At 43.6% G+C, this 24,989-nt stretch overlaps 1 protein-coding gene across 6 annotated transcripts in view; it reads right to left on the bottom strand.

The window, feature by feature from the left end:
• The window catches only part of RAB3B (RAB3B, member RAS oncogene family), an 82,365-nt gene that overhangs the window by 20,307 nt on the left and 37,069 nt on the right, over positions 1-24,989 (bottom strand). For all 6 annotated transcript variants that reach the window (XM_038558051.1, XM_038558048.1, XM_038558050.1 and 3 more), the window contains 2 exons: positions 6,030-6,148; positions 3,019-3,143 (listed from right to left, as the gene is read on the bottom strand). In XM_038558051.1, the coding sequence (XP_038413979.1) occupies positions 3,019-3,143; positions 6,030-6,148 (244 nt within the window). The remainder of the gene's footprint in view (positions 1-3,018; positions 3,144-6,029; positions 6,149-24,989) is intronic.

Here is a 24,989-nt window from a genome sequence, read left to right as displayed (position 1 = left end):
GACTTCATCTATGTTCCTACATAAATCTGATAGATCTAAACTGGCTCCACTACTTCTTACCTACATAAACTTGAGCACATTATTTAACCCCTCTGCACTTCATTTTTCAGAATATTGGATATACATTATAGTACCAACTTTGAAGGGTTACAGTGAGATTTAAGTGAAATAATTAATACACAGCATTTCATATAATGCCTGGATCAATATATATCACTAATTACCATATTTACTGTACAATGAGGTTAAGTAGTTAGGAGCACAGACTATAGAGCCAGACCACTGCTTGGGTTCAAATTTTGCCTCTACCTGTTACTAGCAAGTTACTCAATTTCTCTGTGTCTGTTTTCTCATCCATTAAAAAAACAAAAACCAAAAAACAAACCAAAAAAATAACCCAACCCATAGAGATAAGAGAAGCACATATATCAGAGGGCTCTAGGGGGATTAAATTAAATGAGCAATATTTTAAAACACTTAGAACAGTGCCTGGCACGATGTAAATATGTAATAAATATTTAACCAACTCACTTTAAAAAAATCTTAGTCATAAGGGCTTGGCATGCCAATTATATTTTTTCCAAACAGAAAACTAACTCACCTTTTAAAACTTAGTCTTGTTTAAGTCTAAGGACTTGATGTGCTGAATATGTATTTTTTTCTAATACATATAAAAGCATGTACATAAAATCATCTTGCACATTCCCAATGGCATAAGTCTTTCTCTTTGGAAAATGCTACTCTCGACTCATACAGTCAATGATTTATAGTTCCCTGAACACAGAGTGCTGTTCCTCACCTTTGCCAGTGTTATTCCCCTGAAATGTCCTTGCTTCTCCGCCTCACTTGGCTGCTCCTATTTGTCTTCAAGACTCAGCTTGAGCATTATGTTCTCTGATCCCCACGGAGTTAGGTGCCTCCTCTGCGCCCCCACAACCCCCAGCATATCCCTCTATCACAACACTGATCACTTGGGGTATCACTGTTTCAGATGGGGGTGTATATCCTATTTCACAGCACAGTACCTGGCATGGAGTAGGCACTCAGGAAGTCTTAATTGGATTGAAATAATATGAAGTAGCCAAATACTTAGCATAATAAAATTTAATCAAAACATATTTTTGCAGTGTCTACTTGGTGCTAGGCCATGTAAGTTGGCACTGTTGGCACAAAAATAAACTAGACTTCATTTCCTGTCCCCCTGGAACTTTAGGGACAAGTAAACAAGTGCACCCAAGTGTGATAGGTACTGTATCTGCTGTGTGTGTGAGGTGGGGGCATGAAAAAGAGCTCTCAGAGCCAGGGGAGGCTTCATAGAAGATGTGAAGCTTGAGCTGTTTTGAAAAGTGAGTGGAAGTTTACTGGCTGGATGAAGGTAGGGGGTGGGGAGTAGAAAAGAACACTCTAAACAGATGGGGTGTAGCCACTGCAGAGAAAGTGTTGGGAGTGTCCCTGGGGACAGCAGGTTGAAAGCATAAAGTGATAGCCTAAGGTCACCCAAATATATGCTTGGCCACATGCCTACTGTTTTGTGAACCTGGGGGACGGGTTGGTGACATTTTCTGGATCCTGTGAACTTCTGTGGTGGGCTAAGAATAGTAAGGTCCAAGATACTCCAACCTCTCTCTTTATTAAACACCTACAGTTTGCTTATTTCTATTCCAGGCCACCCTGGGAATAGAGGAGGGAAGAAAGAGTATAATACACTCTCCTACACATGTACTCATAATACACATAATACAAATATATACCACACACAACTCACATTTGTCTATTATACAGTTTGCTGCCCACAAGCCCAAACATCTATACTTCAGAGACCATCAGAGAATACCTTTAAACTCCCTACTCCTCAATATTTACAATACCTAGGTTGTAAGACATATTTAGAGAGATTGGCTAAAAGTTAAGCAATATATCCTTTCTTCTAGGGGAAGTTTTCTCCAAGGTAATCCTACATTGAACCTCAATATAGAAAAGACAAGAGAAGACAAGAAAACGGGACACCTGGGTGGCTCAGTCCGTTAAGCCTCTGCCTTTGGCTCAGGTCGTGATCCCGGGGTCCTGGGATGAAGCCCCATTTCTGGCCCCCTGCCCCTCCCCCTGCTTGTGCTCTCTCTTTTTCTTTCTGTCAAATAAATAAATAAAATCTAAGGAAGGGAAGGGAAGGGAAGGAAGAAGCTGATCTTTGAAGCAAGTATTGGTAGGCGTTCTGCTGTGGGGCCACTGAGACACACCTGAAGCGCCTGGGTCTTGGTGGAGCACAAAGATAAAGGCGCTTTAACTTTGGAAAAAGTCTGAGCATCACTGAGCTGCATACTTAAACCACATTGTTTCATCCCTTCATACAATTACTTTTGTTGTGATTGTGTTTTGGTAAAGAAACATCAGTTTACATTGAGAGAAATTCTAAGACACAATGTTGTGGTCGCTGTAAGGAGGTTTGATATTAAGGACACAGTCATACCCAACATATAGAGTCTGCTCTACAGTTGCCAATGGAGAGAAGTGCTTCTCTGAACAATGGGTTTGTTTTTATGTTAAGGACTCTTTCGAGACCCTGTAATTGATTATGTTTCTCTCTTTGCATGCCTGATAGGAAGCTCAAAAGCCAGTATTTTGGCCCAGTTCTCACACATGGCTGGGAATTTAAAATATATACATTTATCTCACCCCTAGCTTCCTCTTAAGTTCCTCCTCCTTCTGCTTTCCCTTTTCTCCAATTTTCTTATTTTTTTATTGATGTACTATGATGATTTTTATGGGACACCTCAAAACCTTTGTGGAAGGAACTGGTGAAGAAGAGTTCATAAATTTAAATTGTACTTATTAATTCAATGTAACAAAATATACACATCATAAATTACATAACCTAAAAGAGCAAAAAGCTTATATGCACATTGCACAAATATAAAACAACGTACACAGAGCACACATGCACATAATCCACAATCGCAGCACCCCCTTATTGTCCCACTCCCATGTAAACATGCACACACACATATGTTGTGCCCATACCAAGCTGTTCTGCAAGGAGCCGCCCCTTCTCAGTGGGAACAACCCTCTCTTCCTCCATGTCACACTTGTTCCCAACCAGGATAACCTGTGCATTGTCCCAGGAGTAGGTCTTGATCTGAGTAGCCCTAAAGAGAGACAGAGAGAGGACTGTGTTAAAGACATCCTGCATGCTGGCAAGGACCCTGCGAAACTCGAAGACATCATTTCCCTTCCAGGGAGCGAACTACATCCACATTATGTCAATGAACTCAGCTGAGGACACATAGATACCTGCCCCGGCTGGCTGCAACAGGTGGTGACCCGTAAGCCCTGCTTGCACACCTCACCCAGCCCTCCTCTCTCCTCACTGGGTAGAAAGCTCTTTCTAAAACATCTGTCTGACCACTATAAGTCCTTTCTTAAAAGGACTCATCTATAGCCCTCCCGACTAGCTGAGTGATGAAGTGTTCAAGACCTAAGGTGTTCAAGACCATTCACATCCTGTCTCTACAGCTTCATCACACTTCCTCCCACTTCCCACCCATGCTGCAATGCTCTTCCATGGCTTGTGCCTCTGCCTATACTGGGAGTCCCTTCCCCGCACTAACTCATTCCCAGAGCTGATCCCATAATTCCTTGGGGGAAGCCTTCTCAGGCTTTCTCAGGCCCAGCTAGTCTCTCCTTCCTCTTCCATGACTTATAAACATTCATTAAGGTCTCAGATGATTATTTGTAGAAACCAAAATATCAGCAGTGATTTCCTTTATATAGGATGGGTTATGAAACTTTTAAAAAATACTTTTCTGTAGGAGCGCCGGGGTGGCTCAGCTGGTTAGGTGACTCACTCTTGATTCCGGCTCAGGTCATGATCTCCGGTCACGGAATCAGAGTTTGCTTGTCCCTGTCTCTCTTTGCTCTCCTCACCCCCTCAAAAAAATAAATAAAAATCCTTGAAAAAAATACTTTTCTGTATTTTTCAAGTTTTAAAACTGAACATATGCTACTTATATAATGAGAAACAAAATTTTAACATAAGGAATAAAACAGGACCCTTATATCGTGGATATATCTCTTTGTGGGGATGGGCCTAACTCTGTCTCTAACCACTCCAACAGATAGAAATGATTATTTCTCCTTTTGGTTTCCTACACCTTTACTGCGGCACCTGTTACATTTGGCTGAATTTATAAGTCTCTCCTTGAAGGCAGGGATAGTCTCATTTATCTTTGGAGTTCCTGTCCCCAGCACAGAGCACAGAGCAGAGAAGGTGTCCACAAATGTCTGATGAATGAATAGGCCAGCAAATGATTAATCCTGTAGCAGATCTTAAATGTGACCCTATCCTGACACTGACACTCAATTTAATTCAACCCTAAATACAACCTGGACGGATTACCAACTCTGCTCCTAAAGCTGATCTCACCACTAATTTTCTCTTTAAGTGCGAGAAGCCATTGCCTCAAGCTACGTAATTCGCTCAGCCACATTTGTTGTGGGCTGCCAGGTGCTGAGCACTGGGGCTCAGATGGTGGGTGGAGGCTAGTCTAGAACCAAGTTGCTCAGAGGCAAAACTGAAAGGCTAGGGCTTGGAAGAATAGACACTCAATCTTCAGCCTCAAGGCAGGGAACTAGAGCCAACTCTCCATGTGTCCTCTTCCTGTCATCTTCCTCCTTCCTCCCACCCCCATCCACTCTCAGCTTCCAGATTAGCAACTCAGGTTATTCTTGGAGGAATTGTCACCAGGTGTTAAAATCACTGTGTTCCTGAGACAGAATGAACAGGGACTGATTTGGTGAAAGGGAAGAAAGTCAAGGCCAACAGAGAATGAGCAGTGTGGAGACACTTAAAGAAAGAGCTTGTCACTCCATGGTAGGAAGTGGGGGGAAAGATGGAGAGGGAGGGAAGGAGGAGGAGGGAGACAGAGCATGATTGAAGAGAAGAGAGGAAATAAGAAAGGGGAAAAGGAAGAGAAAAGGGAAGAGAAAAAAGGGAGAAACAAGAAAAGAGAGCAAGGAAAAAAGAAAAAGGAAGATAGTACTTGTTAAAAGGGAAGAGAGAGAGAGAAAGGAGGGAGGGGAGAATGACCGGCAGGCTGAGAAGGAGAACGAATGATAGACGTATGGTTGGCACCTGGGACAGTCTGCAAAGTCACCCTCAGCTCAAGGCTACAAGGCCCCAACAGTACTTCACATACTGCAGCACCTGTTCTGTCGGAGAAGGGAAGTCCTCAAAGGGTGGCTATTGTGCAAAGGGGAGCAGATCAGCTTGGCGCTGGCCAGCACTGCTGCAGCACCCCGGGCCTGCTCAGCCTCTCTGGCTCCGAAGAAGACCCATGGCAACAGATGCTCCACCTTTTCCCATCCTCATCCTTTTCACTGATTAGGGGCAAGAATCCCGGACTGTTCCTCTTACCTATCCTCCCCCTCATGCTCCCTTCTCCCTGTGAGTTATGCTCCCGAAAGAAAGATGTAAGTTACTCAGAGGTTGTGCCTCAGGAGCTGTGCTTAGTTCCATTGTATAGTAGATCTTTACAAACTTTGAATGGATGTGCTTTAAAAAAAAAAAGATTTTAGGGCAGCCTGGGTGGCTCAGTGGTTTGGCGCCTGCCTTCGGCCCAGGGTGTGATCCTGGAGTCCCGGGATCCAGTCCCACATTGGGCTCCCTGCGTGGAGCCTGCTTCTCCCTCTGCTGATGTCTCTGCCCCACCCCCCTCTCTCTTTCTCTGTCTCTCATGAGTAAATATTTATTCATGAGAGACACAGAGACAGAGGCAGAGACACAGGCAGAGGGAGAAGCAGGCTCCCCCTGGGGAGCCCGATGTGGGACTCGATCCCGGGACTCTGGGATCATGACCTGAGCCAAAGGGAGATGCTCAACCACTTAGCCACCTAGGTGTCCTGAATAAATGTGCTCTTGAACCCCATCCTAGGGATAAACTTCATGGGGAAGTTGTACGTGGATTCACTCACACAGTAGGTTTTCCTAGACAGTTTGATGAAGAATGAATGAACAAGGTGAATGAATCTCATACCAATCCTGGACAGCATTGAAGGAATCCTCATTGGTAATGTCATACATCAGAATGAAGCCCATGGCCCCACGGTAATAGGCTGTGGTGATGGTCCGGTACCGCTCTTGTCCAGCTGTGTCCTGGGTAGGAAAAGGAAAGAGTTAGCTTCCTAGAAAGTCTGCTTTTGTTCCAAGAAATCCTTAGACTAATTAACAACTAACCCAAGGTGTATTTAAGGATCACCTATTATGTGTCTTGTACTGTACTTGGTAAGTGGAATAAAATGGTTTTTAAAACCTCATAAAGGGGGCACCTGAGCAGCCCAGTGGTGAGCATCTGCCTTCGGCTCAGGGCGTGATCCCAGGGTCCTGGGATTGAGTCCTACATCGGGCTCCACGCAGGGTACCTGCTTCTCCCTCTGCCTGTGTCTCTGCCTCTGTGTGTGTGTGTCTCTCATGAATAAATAAATAAAATCTTAAAAAAAAGAAACTCATAAAAATTGAGGTACCGTAGTTGCCTCAGTTGATTAAGCATCTGCCTTCAGCTCAGGTCATGATCCCTGCCTGGGTCCTGCGATCAAGTCCCAGGTCAGACTCCCTGTTCAATGGGAAGCCTGCTTCTCTTCTTCTTCTGCTCCTCCCTCCCCCCATGCTCTCTTGCTCTCTCTCAAGTAAATAAATAAAAATCTTTTTAAAAAATAAAGAAAACCTCATAAAAATTAATAAGAAAATAACTGAGGGGCACCTGGCTGGCTCAGTCACTAGAGCAGATGACTCTTGATCTTGGGGTTATGAGTTCAAGTCCCATGTTGAGGGGGGGCAGAATTAACTTAAGAAAAAAAAAAGAAAGAAAGAAAATAATTGAAATTCCAACAGAAAAATGAGCAAGAGGAACAAACGATTCACAGGAAAAAAGGCAAATGAATAATTATTATACAAAAAGATTTTAACTATTTAATTATAATTCCCATTATAGATGAAAATGTAATGTAATGTGTGATGTGCAACCTCACACCTTGCTTGTGGAAACTTGGTTAAGTCTTTCTGAAAAATCAATTTCGAAGTCTCAAGACATTTAAAAATATTTGCACTCTTGACCCAGAAATTTTCCTCCTCAAAATTTTTGCTACAAAATTAGAAAATCAGACCTATGCACAAAAATATTTGCTGGGACATGGGACATGCTTGTATATGTGATATAATATCAGTTTTGTAACTATAAATTCAGATAAGAAAACTGGAAAGAAGCACATCAAAAGATTAATAGTGACTATCTCTGTATAAGGGTTAAGAATTACAGGGATTTTAATTTTTTTCTTGCATTTTTATTTTCTCTAAAATAAGCACATATTGCTCTTATACAAGGAGAAATAAATATTTTGCTTAAAAAGTAACCAACACATAGTGGGAACATAAGATGGTGTAGTCACTCTGGAGAACAGTGTGGAGGTTCTTCAAGAAGTTAAAAATAGAGATACCCTATGACCCAGCAATTGCACCACTGCATATTTATCCCAAAGATACAGATGTAGTGAAATGTCGGGGCACCTGCACCCCAATGTTCACAGCAGCAATGTCCACAATAGCCAAACTGTAGAAGAAGCCTCGGTGTCCACAGACAGATGAATGGATAGAGAAGATGTGGTCTATGTATACAGTGGAATATCACTAAAAGCCATCAGAGAGGATGAACACCCACCATTTGCTTCGACGTGGATGGAACTGGAAGGTATAATGCTGAGTGAAGTAAGTCAACCGGAGAAGGACAATCACCATATGGTTTCACTCATATGTGGAATATAAGAAATAGTGAAAGGGACCATAAGGGAAAGGAGGGAAACTGAGTGGGAGAAATTAGAGAGGAAGACAAATCATGAGAGATCCTAACTCTGGGAAACAAACAAAGAGCTGTGGAAGGGGAGGAGGGTGAGGGGATGGGGGGAGGCGGGTGGGAGATGGGGTAAGTAGGTGACGGGTACTAAGGAGGGCACTTGATGGGATGAGCACTGGGTGGTATACTATATGTTGGGAAATCGAATTTAAATTTAAAAAAAGAAAAAAATAATAAATAAAATAGGCATAAGAAAAGAGATTGAGAGAAAAAGAAGCAAACTGTAAAACAAACTCTTAACTCTTGAGAACACATTGAGGGTTGCTGGCAGCGGATAGGCTAGATGGGTGATGGGTATAAAGGGAGACACTTGTGGGGAGCACTGGGTGTTGCATGGAAGTGATGAATCTCTTAAATTCTACTCCTGAAACTAATATTACATTATATGTTAACTGGACTTCAAATAAAAACTTGAAACAAACAAACAGAAAAGTAACCAACACAATTCTTTATTTTAAGCAGATCACAGTCTAGTTGGAAAGACTGTAAGCAAAACAAGCAAAAACAAGACCAACAGCTAAGTGTTATTGGAACACATTGGGATGCTTCACAAATGTCCACACAGTCCTTAGGTGAGGGACCAGCCAATCTTCTCTGTTTTGTTACAATTTTAGAATGATGATACTTGAGCATGTATAAAACATTTCCTCATGTATTAAATTATTTAAATTTTATGAAAACCCTGTGATAATCAGTATTATTAGCATTTGCATTTTATAGTTGAGAATGCAAAAATGCAGCCAGGGTAAGTGACTTTCCCAAGGTCACAAAACTGGTGACAAAAGCTATGCTTTAAATCTAGGACTTCTGATTCCAAGTCCAATGCATATACCACTAAACCTCAACCAATGATAGACATATGCACAAGTATTTCTTGAACACAATCTATAATGATAATAAAAACAAATAAGGGAACAATGATAACCTCACCATGCTATTATTTGTACATATGTTGTACTTGTTATCCACACACTTCAGGAAAAACCTGTAGGGCATATATGGTTACTCCATTTTACTCCAGGTGAGGAAATTGAGGCTCAGAGAGATGGTCACTAAGTGTCAGAATTGCAATTCAAAGTAAGTCTGGCTCCTACACTCATGACAATTTATACGTTAGCCATGAACCATGTTTTGTGTTATATAAAAATGGACCAAGCACCATCCCTGCCCTCAAGGATCCTCAGTAAAAGTGCAGAGGTACTAAGACATACCAGTAGACTGATAATTAGCAGTATGTGGCAATATGTCACTAGTTCCATTAGTTCCAGATAATCAGTATAAAGAAAACGTGTCACACAAGTCAGGTAAGATAGAAACATGTAGTTTTGGTAATTATAGAAGATGTCAAAGCAGAGAGAGTGTTGTCAGTTAGGAAATACTGAGTTATTCAATAACAAAGCAATCCTCAAATCTCAGCAGCTTAAACAAGGTTTTATTTTTTACTATTGCTACATATCCACTAAGGGTTGGCTAGATGCTCTGCTTTTTGTCTTTCTTATTCCAAGATAAAGACTGACACGGCAACAACCAGAGAGAAAAAGTGTGTGAGTCATGTGTTGGCTCTTAAAATTTCCACTTCTCTTATTTCACTAGCTAAAGCAAGTTACACACTCACATCCAAGAAAATGCATTCTCATAATATGCCCAGGAGGAGAATCATAAATGTGGTAGACAATGAAGCTCCCACTAATGGAATCTGTACCAAATCCAGAAGCATTGTCCCGAAAGATGTGCTTATTTGACAATAGTAGGAGGACAACAAGGACTTTTCTAAAGGAAAATTTTCTAAGCAGAGAGGTGAAGGAGAAGTATTTTGGCAGTAGAAAGAGTTTTTGCCATTGAGTACTCCAAAAGAACTTAAGGAATGGTAGGAAATGGAAAATTGGTTGGTGCTGAAGCTAGAGAGAGCGTTAAATGTTGTACTATGGGATTTGGACTTTACCTTTTTTTTTTTCAGGTTGCATGTCCAGTGCAGAGCCCAATGTGAGGCTGGAACTCATGACCTTGAGATCAAGACCTGAGCTGAGATCAAGAGTCAGACACTCAGCCAACTGAACCACTCCAGTGCCTATGGGACTTTATCTTTTAAAATAAAAGATTTTGAGGCAGGGAATTATCATAATTAGATCTGAACTTTATTTAGAAAGATCACTCTGGCTTGATGTGGAGAATGGACTGGAGGAAAAGAGGGGAGGAAGTAAGCTACTTAGAAGATCTTTGCAGTGGTTCAAGTGAATTCCAATGAGGATTTGAACAAGAACGGTAGCAATGAGAATGGAGTAGAAACAGATTCAAGAGGTATTTAAGAGGTGAGTTGTAGGGCATGGTATTGGATTAGAGCATAAGAGATGAGAAATCGAAGATAACAGTTATGTTCCTGGCAGGGCTCATTTTCTCCATATCCTCAGCAATTCAGCTCTGGCCAGACTTGCACAACCTTACTCAGCAAAACAAAATCTGTACTTACTACCCCCACCACCCTTGGGGAGCATATAAATTTCCATCTCCTTTTGTTGAGCATGGTTTTTGGGTGTCTTACTCCTTATACCCTTACACCTCAAGCAGCTTATCAGAATAGTCCTCCTAACCACATAAAGTACTTCTCCCTAAGAGTTCTGGCAAATACAATTTTCTCCAGTTTATAAATCAGTGAATGGATGAATGAATTAATGAATAAATGAAGAGATGGACGAGTGAGTGAACATGTAACACTGGGAATTTTAGGCACTACTGAGAGAAATCATCAGTGCACTATCTATGCAGAAGTTTTGTGTGTATCTATGAAACACTTCAGCAGGATTTGATCCACCCCACCCTCATACACCCTTGCCTCAACTTTCTGAGCTCCTTGGAGTCAACACCACAGATGAGACTCTTTCCACACAAATCTTGTCCCATAGGGTTTTGTCCCATTCAAACTAGTGATTCTGTGGCCCAGGCATGATTTTTGAACAGCTGCACTGCTATTGGGTCTCAACCCTTCTCACTCCATCTGTGTTGTACCATTTTCCCAGCTCTGACTGGAGCCTGGCCCTGTGCCCCAGCTCTTTTTTTTTTCTTTTTTTTTCTTTATGATAGTCACAGAGAGAGAAAGAGAGAGGGGCAGAGACATAGGCAGAGGGAGAAGCAGGCTCCATGCACCGGGAGCCCGATGTGGGATTCGATCCCGGGTCTCCAGGATTGCGCCCTGGGTCAAAGGCAGGTGCCAAACCGCTGCGCCACCTAGGGATCCCTGCCCCAGCTCTTTGACAGAAAAGTCTTGTCACCCAATTGATGTCCAGCTAAACCCCACAGTGGGTGTAGAGATTATATAAAATAAAACAATAAAGTAAAATAAAATAAAAGCTAGTATGGAATAACAAATGAGCTTGGAAATGGAACCAGTTTCATCTCTGTGCTCCTAGTGCTTAGCACAGGGCTGTGCATTTCATAGAGATTCAATCACCACTTGCTAAACAAAAATGCCACATAGCTTTGAGATTGAGAGCATGGTCTCTGGAGTTAGACTCCTGGGTGTGAATCTCTGTTCTACTGCTTCGCTTACAATGTGGTCATGGTGGGCAGCCTCTAAAATGCTTCCCAACGATCACTGTCTCCTGGTATTTATGCTCTTGTGTAATCCCCTCCTTGGGCAATTTGCCTTTTTGAGCCTTAGTCTCGTCATCTATAAAATGGGAATAATAGCAATATCTACTTATTGTGAAGAATAAGAAAGGTATTAATTCTAAAATGCTTGGAACAGTCCCTAGTACATAGTAAGTGCCATAAAAGAATCAGAATTATTATTTCTGTACTTCCAGAGTTAGCCCCAGGCACAGGGCCAGCTTCCCAGGGTCTGCCCAGCTGGAGTAGATGAGTTTCATGCTATGTGTCACTTCCCACTCATTCAAACATGCCCAGGGCTGCCTCCAGCCAGAGTCTTAATATGATGCTTCCCTCAAAGAGTAGCAAATGGCCTGATGGAAAGGGAACAGATGAGTATAAAAGTTGAGCAGGGCTTGGTCGGACTCCCAGCTCTGCGATTCATCAGTTGTGTGATTTTGGAAAGCTTGTATTTTTTTTTCATCTCTCTGACACTCAGTTTCCCCACATCTAGAATAGAAATAATAATGCTGTTTGCAATTAAATAAGATTTTAAAAAATGTCTAGCTCATAACTGGTATGTAAATATGGGAGTACATATCATTTTCATTATTACCTAACTCTTCTAAGCCTTCATTTTCTCATTTATAAAGTAGTGATGATAATAATACCACCCTTGAAGTGCTTTATGTATGATGAATACAGATCATGTATTTGTAGAGCTTGGCACAGTGCCATGCACACAGTAGGTGCTCAGAAAGGTCATAGTAGTTCCTGCTACTACTATTGATAGTGTCATTATGGTTCTTTTACTTGAAGAAAAACAAAGTTGGAAACCACAACAATCCAGCTCTCACTGTCCTGTGCTCAATGGAAAATAGCCCAGAGAATTGCTCCTGAAGCTCCCTCTCTCTCCCTCTGTCTTTTATTTTTAAAAATCACTTTGACAAACATAGATTCCCCTCCTACTGATGAGAGTCAGAAATAGAACCAAAGAGGAGACAGGAAGGAGGAGAAAGAAAGAGGCATGAGTCACTGGCTACTTGACGAAGGAGACCATGTCATCAAGAGCAATCAATTCACTTCTGTGAACCAGGCATTCATTGAGCTCTTTCTACAGGCAGAGCATTATGACAAAGACTAGACACCAGGGTGAGAAGCCACTGCCCCAGCCTCCAGCAGCCCCATGTGGCAGCAGGCACACAGGCAAGGGGGAAAGAAGCTAACATCAACTGAACATCTACTATGTGCTGGATATTTTGAAAAATGCTTCATAAATGGGATCTTATTATTTACAGTAACAAAATAAAACTGCTAGTTTTATTTTATTGAGCATTGTAATATGCCAGGCCCCATGCTAAGCACCTTTCCTACTTTACTTAATTATCAAACAGCCTTGGAATACTGTTATCTCTATTTACAGAGAAGAAAAAGTTAAATAATTTGCCTAAGATCTTGCAACCAGCTCATGGCACACTGAGATTCAAACTTGGATCTGTCTGATTCCAAAGCCTATGCTCTTCCCGGGGTGCCTTTTACTCCGCATCATTTCTCTTAATTGTTACAGCAGCCTAAAGTAGAACAAGTTTGAGTCTCCATTTTATATATAAATTAACTGAGGATCTCAGAGATTAAATAAATTGCTAGAGTCACAAGATATAAGGAGACAGAGTCAGGATTCAAATTCTGTCTTTTGACCACAGCCTGTGCATTTTCAGCACAACCTATAGCCCAACCAGACTATGTATTCTTGATCCCCTTCCACCCCCAGGGCAGAACGCAGCCCACCCCGCAGCCTACAGCCCCCCACCCCTCAGAAAGGAGGTCCTCTAAGGCTTTCTGGGTAAACAATCTCTGCTTCACCAGAGGGTAAGGCCGTATATTACCCACAGAGTTTAAACAGAATCACATGTGTCTGGCACACAGGTGCTTGACCAGTATTAGTTATCTTCTTCATCTTCCACTGAATCATCAACCCAACACAGATCCTTCATTTCTTTCTAGAGTTTCCTCATGGTCGCCCACACATGCCACACTCACTTCTGCTCCATATTTCTGTTCATGCTACTCTCTGCCACATATGCCCTCTCTCAGCTCCTCCATTTGTCTTAACTACCAGATTGTTGAATTCTAAAGTTAAAAGGAAATCTTAAAAGTTATTCAATTTAGAGATGCCTGGATGGCTCAGTGGTCGAGCATCTGCCTTTGGCTCAGGTCATGATCCTGGGGTCCTTGGATCAAGTCCCACATTGGGCTGCCTGCATGGAACCTGCTTCTCCCTCTGCCTATGTCTCTGTGTCTCTCATGAATAAATAAATAAAATCTTTAAAAAAAGAAAAGTTATTCAATTTACCCTCTCACTCAAAACTCCATAGCACACTTGTATTGGGTGTTTCTTTTTTTCTTTTCTTTCTTTTTTTTTTTTTAATCAGATTTTTATTTATTTACTTGAGAGAGAGAGTGCGTGCACGCACAAGTGGGGGTAGGGGCAGAGGGAGAAGCCAACCCCTGATGAGCAGGGAGCCCGACGGGGTACTAGATGGCAAGACCCCGAGATCATGACCCGAGCTGAGGGCAGCTGCTTAACTGACTGAGCCACCCAGGCGCCATATTGTTTCTGATGTTGGCTTCCCACAACCTTAAAAGGCAGCCATTCCACTGATGGACAGTTTTGATTATTAGAACATTTCTTCCTTCTGTTGAGCTGAAATCTGCATGTGGTAATTTCTATCCATTGATTTAATTCTGTTCTCTGGAGACACAAAGAATAAATCTAATTTTTTACTCATGTGGCAGCCTTCCAAATATTTAAACTCTATGTTTGTTTAGCTCTTAGAGGTTATAAAGTTTGTTCTTATTATCTCAGTTAATTTCCAAAGAAATCCTATGAGAGAAGAACCAACTCCCCATTCCACAACAGAGGCAACTGAAGCTTGCGGAGGCGAAAGACAGTGGACGATGGAAAGGGGCTTAAATAAAACCAGGTCTTTTGGCTCCAAGGGACCACAGCTCTTTGCTACATCTCTGTTTTAAATCACCTGTCACAGGGACCTGGACAATTAGCCCAATGACCAGAACAGTGATGGGAACTTGAAACTGTATCTGGGAGGAACAACTACAGGAAGTAAGATGCTGAGTACTCTGGGGAATGGCACTGCTACCTTGGAATATCTAAAATGCCTAACAGGTTTTCCTCTTTTGTCTTTCTTTTCTTTCAAGGCTGCACTGGGTCTGGCAGTGTTGGCTAGGTCCTAAAGACCAAAGGGGGAGTACAACACAATACTTGCTTGAAACTCACCCCAGAAAGTAAACCTGTACTGGATGGGGTTCTGAGGCCTGGGAGGCTGTTACCATAGAGCCTGCCTGTGCCTTTTCTTGGGGCAACACTCTTGCTTTGGAGCTAAGCTTAGCAGAGAAGCTGCCCTGACCATCCTGGCAAAGTCAAATGCTCCAATTACATGCTGTCCTGGCACCATGTACTTCTCCTTTGTAGCTCTCATTCCCACTGTAATTTTGTATTTGTTTGTGTAATTATTTGATTAAAGTCTGTCTCCCCTGCCAAACTGCAAGTGCCACAAGAACAGGATGTCTGGTTTTGCTTACTATTGTGTCTCGGTGCCTGGCATAGCACTAGCACATAAGGTGGGGGAGATTTCCAACAAATACTTGTTGAAAGGATGAATTTATTGGGTGTCTGCAACATTTTCAAGAGAGCACACTGAATGTCGGATGGGTCTAAAATCCAAAACTCATTATTTCCCTCTTGATCTCAATCCCTTCTGTGGCCTCTCCTGTGGCCTTACACCTAAGGTCCAAACTTCTCAGTAGAACATACTTCAGGATCTAGTTCAGGCTTCCCTTCAGTTACTTCCCTCTCTCACCTCCACTGAACCCATGAGTTCCGGTTTTGCCTAACTACCTGTGGGCCTTTTGCTGATATGCAGATGTTGGCCTAGAGTCCCCTTCTCCTTTATAATTCACAAACTCATTCAAAGGTCACATCCTCTCTGAAGCCTTCCCTGACCTCCTGTCCCCTGACAAAGTAACTTCCCTCTCTATCCTTTCATGCTTTGGCATTGTATCAGTGGACACATCACAGTTATTATAGTTACTAGTTTACTTATCTGTCTCCTCTTTCAGATAATGAGCATCTTGAGACCCCATCTTATATTTAGCTAAATCCCCTGGCATATAGTAGGCACTTATGAAAGACGCTTGGGTGGCTCAGTGGTTGAATGTCTGCCTTCGGCTCGGGCGTGATCCCAGGGTCCTGGAATCGAGTCCTGCATCAGGCTCCCTACAGGGAGCCTGCTTCTCCCTCTGCCTGGGTCTCTGCCTCTCTCTGTGTGTCTCTCATGAATAAATAAATAAAATCTTTTAAAAGGAAAGAAGACTGCTGAATGAAACTCAAGGGCTGACCATGTGCTGGATAGGGAAAACTCATTTAGAACTTCAAGATTGATTAGAAAAGTGTCTGTGAGATTGTACAAACCACTCCCTCTTACTGGACCCTTCCTATGTCATAGACAAAGGGGGAAGCCCAGAGCAGTGACAGAACTTGGAAGGTCACACAACTACTAAGAGGTCATTTCTGGGGCCTCCATCCCTGTGGCATTACTTCTCCCCCTAGCCAGACTCCTCCTTCCTCCCTCTTCAATTTACTACCTCTGGGCCATGTTGGGAGTTAGAAATATTGAGCACCAAGAAGGCAGGTAAGGACAGCTTCCAGACTGGCTCTCCCCACACCCTACCCTCTGACCCACAGCTGCCAAGCTCTTTGTATTTTGCAGCAGCACGGAGCAGAGGCATTATGTCCCCTGGGAATGGGAGGAAATCAAGAGGTAGAGAGCTTCTCAGGGAGAGTCAGTGGATCCTGGGAGAAGCAGAGAGCTGAAGAATGGGTAAGTGATCTCTAGGAGCTAACTTGATGTTATACCCATCTGTCCTCAGCAGTACAGACCACACTGCAGAGCTCCTACAGTGTATAAACATTTTATTGTGTCATCTTATTGGATACTAACAATAACCCTGGATGCAGACTTTTTAGAGCCAGAAGAAATCAATCTTAGCTCATCCAGTCTGACTCCTTTATTTTGCAGGTAGGGAAACTGAGACCTAGGGAGGTCTTCCCAAAGTCATATGGTTACTGGGCTGGAATGGGACTTAAATCCAACTATTTGGACTCCACAGGATGTTTTTTTCCAGCATACTACGTATTACTGTCGCTAGTGGTTTACAGGTGAGAAAATTAAAGTCTGAGGATGTATAGGTAGCAAGTGATAGATCCTTGAAAGCTCAGGGCAGGTAAGAGGTCACTGGAATCCAGGACTCGGGACTATGTAGCACTTCCCTGCCCACTGTAATCTTCTCTGACATTTGAGGTCCAGATCAAAGAGCACCTACCTACTCCAGAAAGTTCTTTGGGATCCAGCATCAAAATTTGTCATCATTCCTTCTGGGCTCCCACACAATATACATGGGACTATTTTAGTGACAGAAGAGCACAGAATATTAGAGCAGGAAGGCCCTTATAAGAATAATCAATTCCACAAATTTTTATTGAGCCCACACTATGCCAGTGAAAAAAATCCATGTAATCTCTGCTCTGGGAATTCTCAGTCTAGTGGAGAAGTTACCTCACATGTGACAAATCCCATATCACATACATAATGGGTCAACTCCCTCATCTTATAGGTGGGAAGTCAAGGCCCACAGAGACGAGTGCCCTGGATTCTTATTTAGGGCATTGGTCTCTTATACAAAATCCTCAAAAACTCAAAACTCAAGATCTCTCAGGGATATAACTATTGATTTCCATTAAGATATAGGCAATACATTTTACTTCAAGCAGATAAACTAACCATCAAAGAACTTCCTTTCATTGTTCCTCAATATATCTGGCATGTCTTGGGTGTTCAATAAATATTTTCTGAATGAATGGATGACAGCACTTATATCAGGAATTTGTTTCTACTCCGATCTGTATCTCCTCATTTAGACTGTGGGTTCGGGCTATGTCTTTCATTTCTGTACCTTCAGCAATGTCTAAAGCAGTGCCTGGTATGTGACAGGTATTCAAAAATACTAAATGAACAAAGAAATGAAAAAAGGAGAGCAGGGTAGATAATATCTCTCTGTTGTCCTAAAAAACAAATGACATCCCCCCAACAAACACTCCTCTTCTTGAACCCTCTCCTTTCCTCTGAGTCTATGAAACCTTGCTTCACCAAAGTGTTCCCTTTATCCCCCCCTGCTCCGTCTTCTACATGGGCTCTTTATCTTCCCTTAGGCTCCTCACTTCCAAGTTAGTTTCAGAAGGAAATTTCCAGTTATCTGGGAACCTCTCCGCTAGTCTGAATGCCTCTGAAATATATACAGTTGACTATTAATTATGACCTATTTCATTGTGTCTTCTCTAGCTAATAAGCCTTTAACAATACCCAGCACAGATCTGGGCACATAGCAGGTATTTTAAAGACACCTGCTGAATGAACCATCATTCATAAAACCCTAGTGCTTTGGCATGGACAAATTTAGCATCAGAGTTACCAACCCATTTCGTCCTCCCCCTTTTTGCCTCCAAATTGACATCAGCACCATTCAGAGCATTCTAAGAAGTCTGTCTGAGGAATTCACTTAATTTTTCTCTTCCTGTATCTTTTAGGTGACTCACCCAACTCCCCTTCAAGACAGGAAGAGGTGGGGGAAGAAGTGAGGTAAGAGAGGGCCAGGAGGAAAAAGAGAAGCTTGGAATAAGATTATACCAGGTCACAGCAAGTAAAAGGAAATAAGAGTCAGACTTTGTACTGAGAAATTGCCAGTGATAAAAATAGGAACCTTGTTGAACAGACAATTTGCAGAAAACAAATGGTTAATAAATATATAGACAATCATTCAATAACTAATCAGAGAAATGCAATTTGAAATGATGAGATAACATTTTTTGCCTATTGAATTAGCTAAGATTAAATAACATAACATCCCATGCTGGCAAAGATAGAGCAAAACCGGAATTTCACTATTGAAAATCTATTTAAAGGAAATAATCTGAAACCTAGGAAAAGTTTTACACACAAGGATGGTCACTGATCACTGTAACATGATTCAGAACAGCCCCAAACTGAAAAGTGGTTAAAAATTCAAATAATGGAGAACAACTAAGCTTTGAGAGGCCAGAGATTGTGGCTCATTCTTTTACCATGATTTAGAGTGCCCAACACATGTAAGTGCAACAACTACTGTTGAATGCATGACTTAATTAACGCATTTGGTGCAACCTCCCTATAATGTACAATGAAATCGTTAAAAACACATTCATAAAAATTAACTATACTTACATCATAAAGTTACATTTTTTTAAAAAGCAAGATATAAAAATTGAATGATCTAGCTAACTCCAGCCTCACTGGAGGCTTGGTCTTGAAGGTCTTGAATGCCAGGCCAGGTGCTTGGACAGTGTTAAAAAGTCATAGAAATGAAACTGGAAAGAAACCAATCAAAATATCAATAATGGGGATCCCTGGGTGGCGCAGCGGTTTGGCGCCTGCCTTTGGCCCAGGGCGCGATCCTGGAGACCCGGGATCGAATCCCACATCGGGCTCCCGGTGCATGGAGCCTGCTTCTCCCTCTGCCTGTGTCTCTGCGCCTCTCTCTCTCTCTGTGACTATCATAAATAAATAAAAATTAAAAAAAAAATTAAAAAAATATCAATAATGTTTTCTTCTTTATGCTTGCATGTAATCTTAAGGTATTTTTTTAAATGAGCATATATTACTTTTATAATTAAGAAAAATTAAGCTCATAGTTAAGTAGTGGCAGTTGCTATTAATATTAATATTCCTAGGAGAAAAAAATAGGGCTAACACATGGAGAATAAACCATAAGTTGATAATTGTTGTAGATACAGAGTGCATGTTTATTTATTTATTTATTTATTTATTTATTTATTTATTTATTTATTTTTATTGATGTTCAATTTGCCAACATATAGCATAACACCTGGTGTTCATCCCACCAAGTGCCTCCCTCAATGCCCATCACCCAGTCACCCCAAACCCCCGCCCACCTCCCTTTCCACCACCCCTTGTTCGTTTTCCAGAGGTAGGAGTCTCCATGTTTTGTCTCCCTCTCTGATATTCCCCACTCATTTTCTCTCCTTTCCCCTTTATTCCCTTTCACTATTTTTTATATTCCCCAAATGAATGAGACCATATAATGTTTGTCCTTCTCTGATTGACTTACTTCACTCAGCATAATACCCTCCAGTTCCATCCACGTCGAAGCAAATGGTGGGTATTTGTCGTTTCTAATGGCTGAGTAATATTCCATTGTATACATAAACCACATCTTCTTTATCCATTCATCTTTCCATGGACACCGAGGCTCCTTCTACAATTTGGCTGCTGTGAACACTGCTGCTATAAACATTGGGGTGCAGGTGTCCTGGCGTAGAGTGCATGTTATATTTAGTCTCCCTACTTGAGTGTGTGTTTGAAATTTTCCATAAGAAACAGTTAAAAAGAAAAAAAAACAAAAGGTAAAGCCTGATACAGCATGGCATCTAGGGAGAGTATAAGCAATTCCATTTTCACTGAAGTATAAAATATTCAGGATTGTAAGATGTCCACTTTTTCACATTTTACATCTCTGAAATAAGAATATAAATTACAATTGATAGCATTTTAGATTCTCTAAAACACAGTACTTAAAATACTAGGTAGGGGAGGAAGTAGGAAGTGAGGCTGGAGTTAGCTAGATTATCAAGGTCTTGAATGCCAGGCCAGGTGCTTGAACAGTGTCCTGAAGAGACCAGGGAGCTACCGAGGGTTTTGTGGTGCCCAACATGGGGCCTATCACCTGGAAGACATTCAGAAAGTGTGAGAAAGTGTGTGCTAAATGGTGAGGCCCCTGGGGATGGGGACACTGCTGTTTATGTCAAGGGTCAACGAAATTGCCGTTTATGGAAGAAGTGTTTGAGGCCTTGCTTTACCCCCTTCATCATCTCATGAGTCTCAAATCTCTTCAGCTCTGCAGGGCTGAACCATTGGGTTGTCTCATAAAAGTTGTGTTTCTCCCTCCAATCCCTTATAGTACTTCCATTTTCCTGGAAGTAAGAATCATTTCTCCAGAATTTGAGCCAGCACCATAGCTGCATAGCTCATGTGAATGTCCACAGGCTTTGGACCTTCCACAGCACCTTCTGACATGACTTCAAATCCCAAAATCTCAGCTTGGAGCCTGGTCACAGATTTACTTATGAACTCATTTTCAAACAGAGAAACAAAGAGTTAAAATACAGATGGACCCCTAGGACTTAACTAGAAAGACCGTCCAGAATCTCTGCCCTACCCTGGGCTGTACTTTCCCTTTGGTTTAATAGCTGCCTTCTTTGGGGAGTTGGCCCAAGTCACCATAGCAGACAAGTCCCCTGAGGATAATTTGCATACAGGTGCCAGAGTATTCTAGAAATAGGATAAACACAAAGCAAATGCCTTGAAATTTATTTACAAGGGATGGGAGACAATCATCTGAAGAGGGAGGGAGACTCTGTCAGAGGCAGCCTGACAATAGTAAGGGAGCCACGTGTTGCAGGCCGGGAGTCAGGAGGCCTGGGTAGGATTCATCCTACCACTAACTTGCTTTGAGGGGGGTTATAAATATGAATTATAAATAATTCACTCTGGGCCTTGGGTTTGCCATCTTTGTTTTTTTCATATTTTTTATTTAAATTCAATTTAGTGGGATCCCTGGGTGGCGCAGCGGTTTGGCGCCTGCCTTTGGCCCAGGGCACGATCCTGGAGACCCGGGATCGAATCCCACGTCGGGCTCCCGGTGCATGGGGCCTGCTTCTCCCTCTGCCTATGTCTCCGCCTCTCTCTCTCTCTCTGTGTGACTATCATAAATAAAAATTTAAAAAAAAATAATAAATTCAATTTAGTTAATATATAGTATGTTATTAGTTTTAGGGGTAGACTTTAGAGATTCATCAGTTGCATATAACACCCAGGGCTCATTAAGTGCCTAAGTGCCTCCTTAATGCCCATCACCCAGATACCCCATCCCCACACCCTCTTCCCTCCAGCAACCCTCAGTTGCTCCCTAGAGTTAAGAGTCTCTATGGTTTGCTTCCCTCTCTGTTTTTATCTTATTGTATTTTTCCTTCCCTTCCCCTATGTTCATCTGTTTTGTTTCTTAAATTCCATGTATGCGTGAAGGCATATGCTATTTGTCTGACTGACTTATTGCACTTAACATAATACACTCCAGCTCCACCCATGTCGTTGCAAATGGTTAAGATTTCATTCTTTTTGATGGCTGAGTAATATTCCTGTGTGTGTGTGTGTGTGTGTGTGTGTGTGTGTGTGTGTTTGTATCACATCTTCTTTATCCATTCATCTGATGATGGGGGTTTTCCATCTTTAAAATAAGGACAACTGGGCAGCCCTGGTGGCACAGCGGTTTAGTGCTGCCTGCAGCCCGGGGTGTGATCCTGGGGACCTGGGATCAAGTCCCACGTCGGGCTCCATGCATGGAGCCTGCTTCTCCCTCTGCCTGTGTCTCTGCCTCTCTCTCACTCTGTGTCTATCATGAATAAATAAAAAATAAATAAAAATTAAATCTAAAAAAAAAAAAGACTTATTTAAAAAAATAATAAAATAAGGACAACTGGGGCGCCTGGGTGGCTCAGTCAGTTAAGCAGCTGCCTTGGGCTCAGGTCATGATCTCAGGGTCCTGGGATCAGGCCCCAGGTCAGGCTCCTTGCTCAGTGGGGAGTCTGCTTCTCCCTCTGTTCCTCTCCCCCACTCATACTCTTGTGCTCTCTCTCAAGTAAATACAATCTTTTTAAAAAATTAAAATATAAACAACTAAAATAGGGCATCAGACTAGATAATTTTTAGGGCCCCTTCTAGTTCTAAGGAGTCAGGATAAATAGTAATAAAAATAATTAACACAAATCAAGTATTTACTAAGCGTCAGGCACCATGACAAGTGTTTTTCATACATTACTTCACAATCTTCACAACTGGCTCTAAGAGGTGGGTAGGACAAACCAAGGCACAGAGAGGTTAACTACTTGCCCAAGTTAGTAAATGCTGGAGCTAGTCTAACCCCTGTGCCTTCCAGGATGCAAGGCTGCTAGATTTATCCCTAACTTAATAGTTGCAAGCTTAGTAGTCTTACTGCCTTAAGCTCATGCCACCCCTCCCATTCTTTCTCCCCAGGTTCGAACAGCCCTGAGCTACACTCTGGGTCCCAAACATTGTGTTCTTCAAAGTCTGTGTTTTATGCTGTTTCCTTTGTCTAGAACAGCCTGATCTCCTGCCCTGCGGGACCAGTCGCTATCTGCCATTCAGAATTCAGTTGAAATGTTTCTGCTTCTAAAAGGAAACAAAATAAAACAAAACAACAAATGTTTCCTCTTCTATGATCCACATTTCCCCCCCAGTACCCACAGGCAGAAGGAATGACCCGCTGTGAATTGTGAAATTGTGAGCCTTAGTGTGCACCAGGCATGCGCTACCTCCCTGCTGCACTGTCGGGGCCGGGCGGGGTGTGGGGGGGGGGGTGTCCGTGCTCACATCCCTCGGCAGATGAGGGACCACCGGAGGTTAAACACCTGCGGGGAGGGGGGGGGAAGAGCTGAACCGGGCAGCCCCGCGCCCCTCCTACCTCGGCTCTGTCCTCCCTCTAATTCATTAGTACTCTAGCAATCGCCCAGTTTTCTTAGCCACGACACCACAGACTCCTCCAGTTTTGCTTTTTGTTTGCTTTGGTTTTTACTTTTTAGGGCTGCCTGAAGTGCTGGGAGGCCGTTTGGAGCAGCAGCCCCCCCCCGGGGTGGGGGGCGGGGAAGCAGGCTGGAACCAGAGCCAAACGGGGGGGGGGGGGGGGGGGGGGGGATGAAGTCCTTCACTCTGTCTAACCTTTCACGACCACTTTAAATCTCTTTGGGAACAAGATAAAATATATATTCTTTTAAATTCTTTTTTTAAAAGATTTATGTATGGGATCCCTGGGTGGCGCAGCGGTTTGGCGCCTGCCTTTGGCCCAGGGCGCGATCCCGGAGACCCGGGATCAAATCCCACGTCGGGCTCCCGGTGCATGGAGCCTGCTTCTCCCTCTGCCTGTGTCTCTGCCTCTCTCTCTCTCTCTCTCTCTCTGTGACTATCATAAATAAATAAAAATTAAAAAAAATTAAATAAAAGATTTATGTATTTATTCATGAGAGACACAGAGGCCGAGACACAGGCAGAGGGAGAAGCAGGCTCCATGCAGGGAGCCTGACTAGGACTCGATCCCGGGACCCCAGGATCACGCCCTGGGCTGAAGGCAGACGCTCAGCTGCTCACCCCACCCGGGCGCCCCTATATTTTTAATATATATATTCTATATATTGATATTGGATTCTGTTCCCATCTCAGGGGTGGGGTCACCTCCTCCCAGAAGCCCTTAGAACCTTCATTCTTATCATCCCCCTAACTTTAGTGTACCTTCAACACTTGTCATTTACTTAAACATCATAAGCATGTAATGAGTGGGTACCGTGAGGGGCAGCAGTGACAGCACGGGGGTGGGGGTGGAACGCATCTTAGTTCACATCCCAGCTCGGCCACTTCCGGCGTGTGACTTCGGAGCCGTCCCCTGACCTTGGGAGAGGAGCTGCTGGCTGCGAAGCGCGCTGGAGGCGCCTGGGCTGCTGCGAGGCTCTTAGAGCATCGGCCGCGCGCACTCGGTTTGCAGCTTGCCCTCCGCCTTCTGCTGCTCCCGCCCTGGTGACCATGGGGGGTGGGGGGACAGCTCCGGGGCTGGAGGTGTCGGGGGGGGGGGCAGGAGGCGGGAGCCCAAGAAGGCCCCGCTGGGAGCCACCTGCGCAAACGTCCGCTGGGAGGAAATTAAAGGGCTGGTGGAGCCTCTACCGGCGGGAGTGTCCAGGCGGCCCTTGCGCTCCGTCAGCGGCCACAGCGGCAGCGGAGGGGAGGCCAGAGGCCCGGCCGCGGGGGCTTCGCTCCTCCCCGAGTGGCCCCTCGCAGCCCGGGCGCAGCGGCCAACCTTGGAGCCGCCTCCAATTTCCTCTCCTCGCTCTTGCTCTTTGCTCTTCGTCCCTCTTCTCTGGCTGCTCCAGCCCCGGGGGTGCGCAGCCGAGGGCCCAGCCGGCGGCCTGGAGCACACGGCCTGACCGGGAGGCGGGGGGCGGGGGGGGGGGCTCCGGGGCGCGCGACAGCCCTGCTCGGGATTGGAGCTCATTTTTTCTAAAGGCATTTTTTTTTTTTTTTAAGATTTTATTTACTGATTCATGAGAGAGAGAGAGCGGCAGAGACCCAGGCACAGAGAGAAGCAGGCTGCACGCAGGGAGCCGACGCGGGACTCGATCCCGGGCCTCCGGGGTCACGCCCCGGGCCGCAGGGCGCCAACCCGCTGAGCCACCGGGCCGCCCAGATCTCGTTTTTGACACGCGGACACCTGGTGACCCAGCGGGGGGAGCGGGGTTCAGGGTAAGCCCCGAGGCCG

This window comes from Canis lupus, chromosome 15 (genome assembly GCF_011100685.1).
Source record: "Canis lupus familiaris isolate Mischka breed German Shepherd chromosome 15, alternate assembly UU_Cfam_GSD_1.0, whole genome shotgun sequence".
In the NCBI taxonomy this organism is placed as follows: domain Eukaryota; kingdom Metazoa; phylum Chordata; class Mammalia; order Carnivora; family Canidae; genus Canis; species Canis lupus.
The sequence above is the reverse complement of the archived record's forward strand: the minus strand, read 5'-3'. Positions and strand labels throughout refer to the sequence as shown.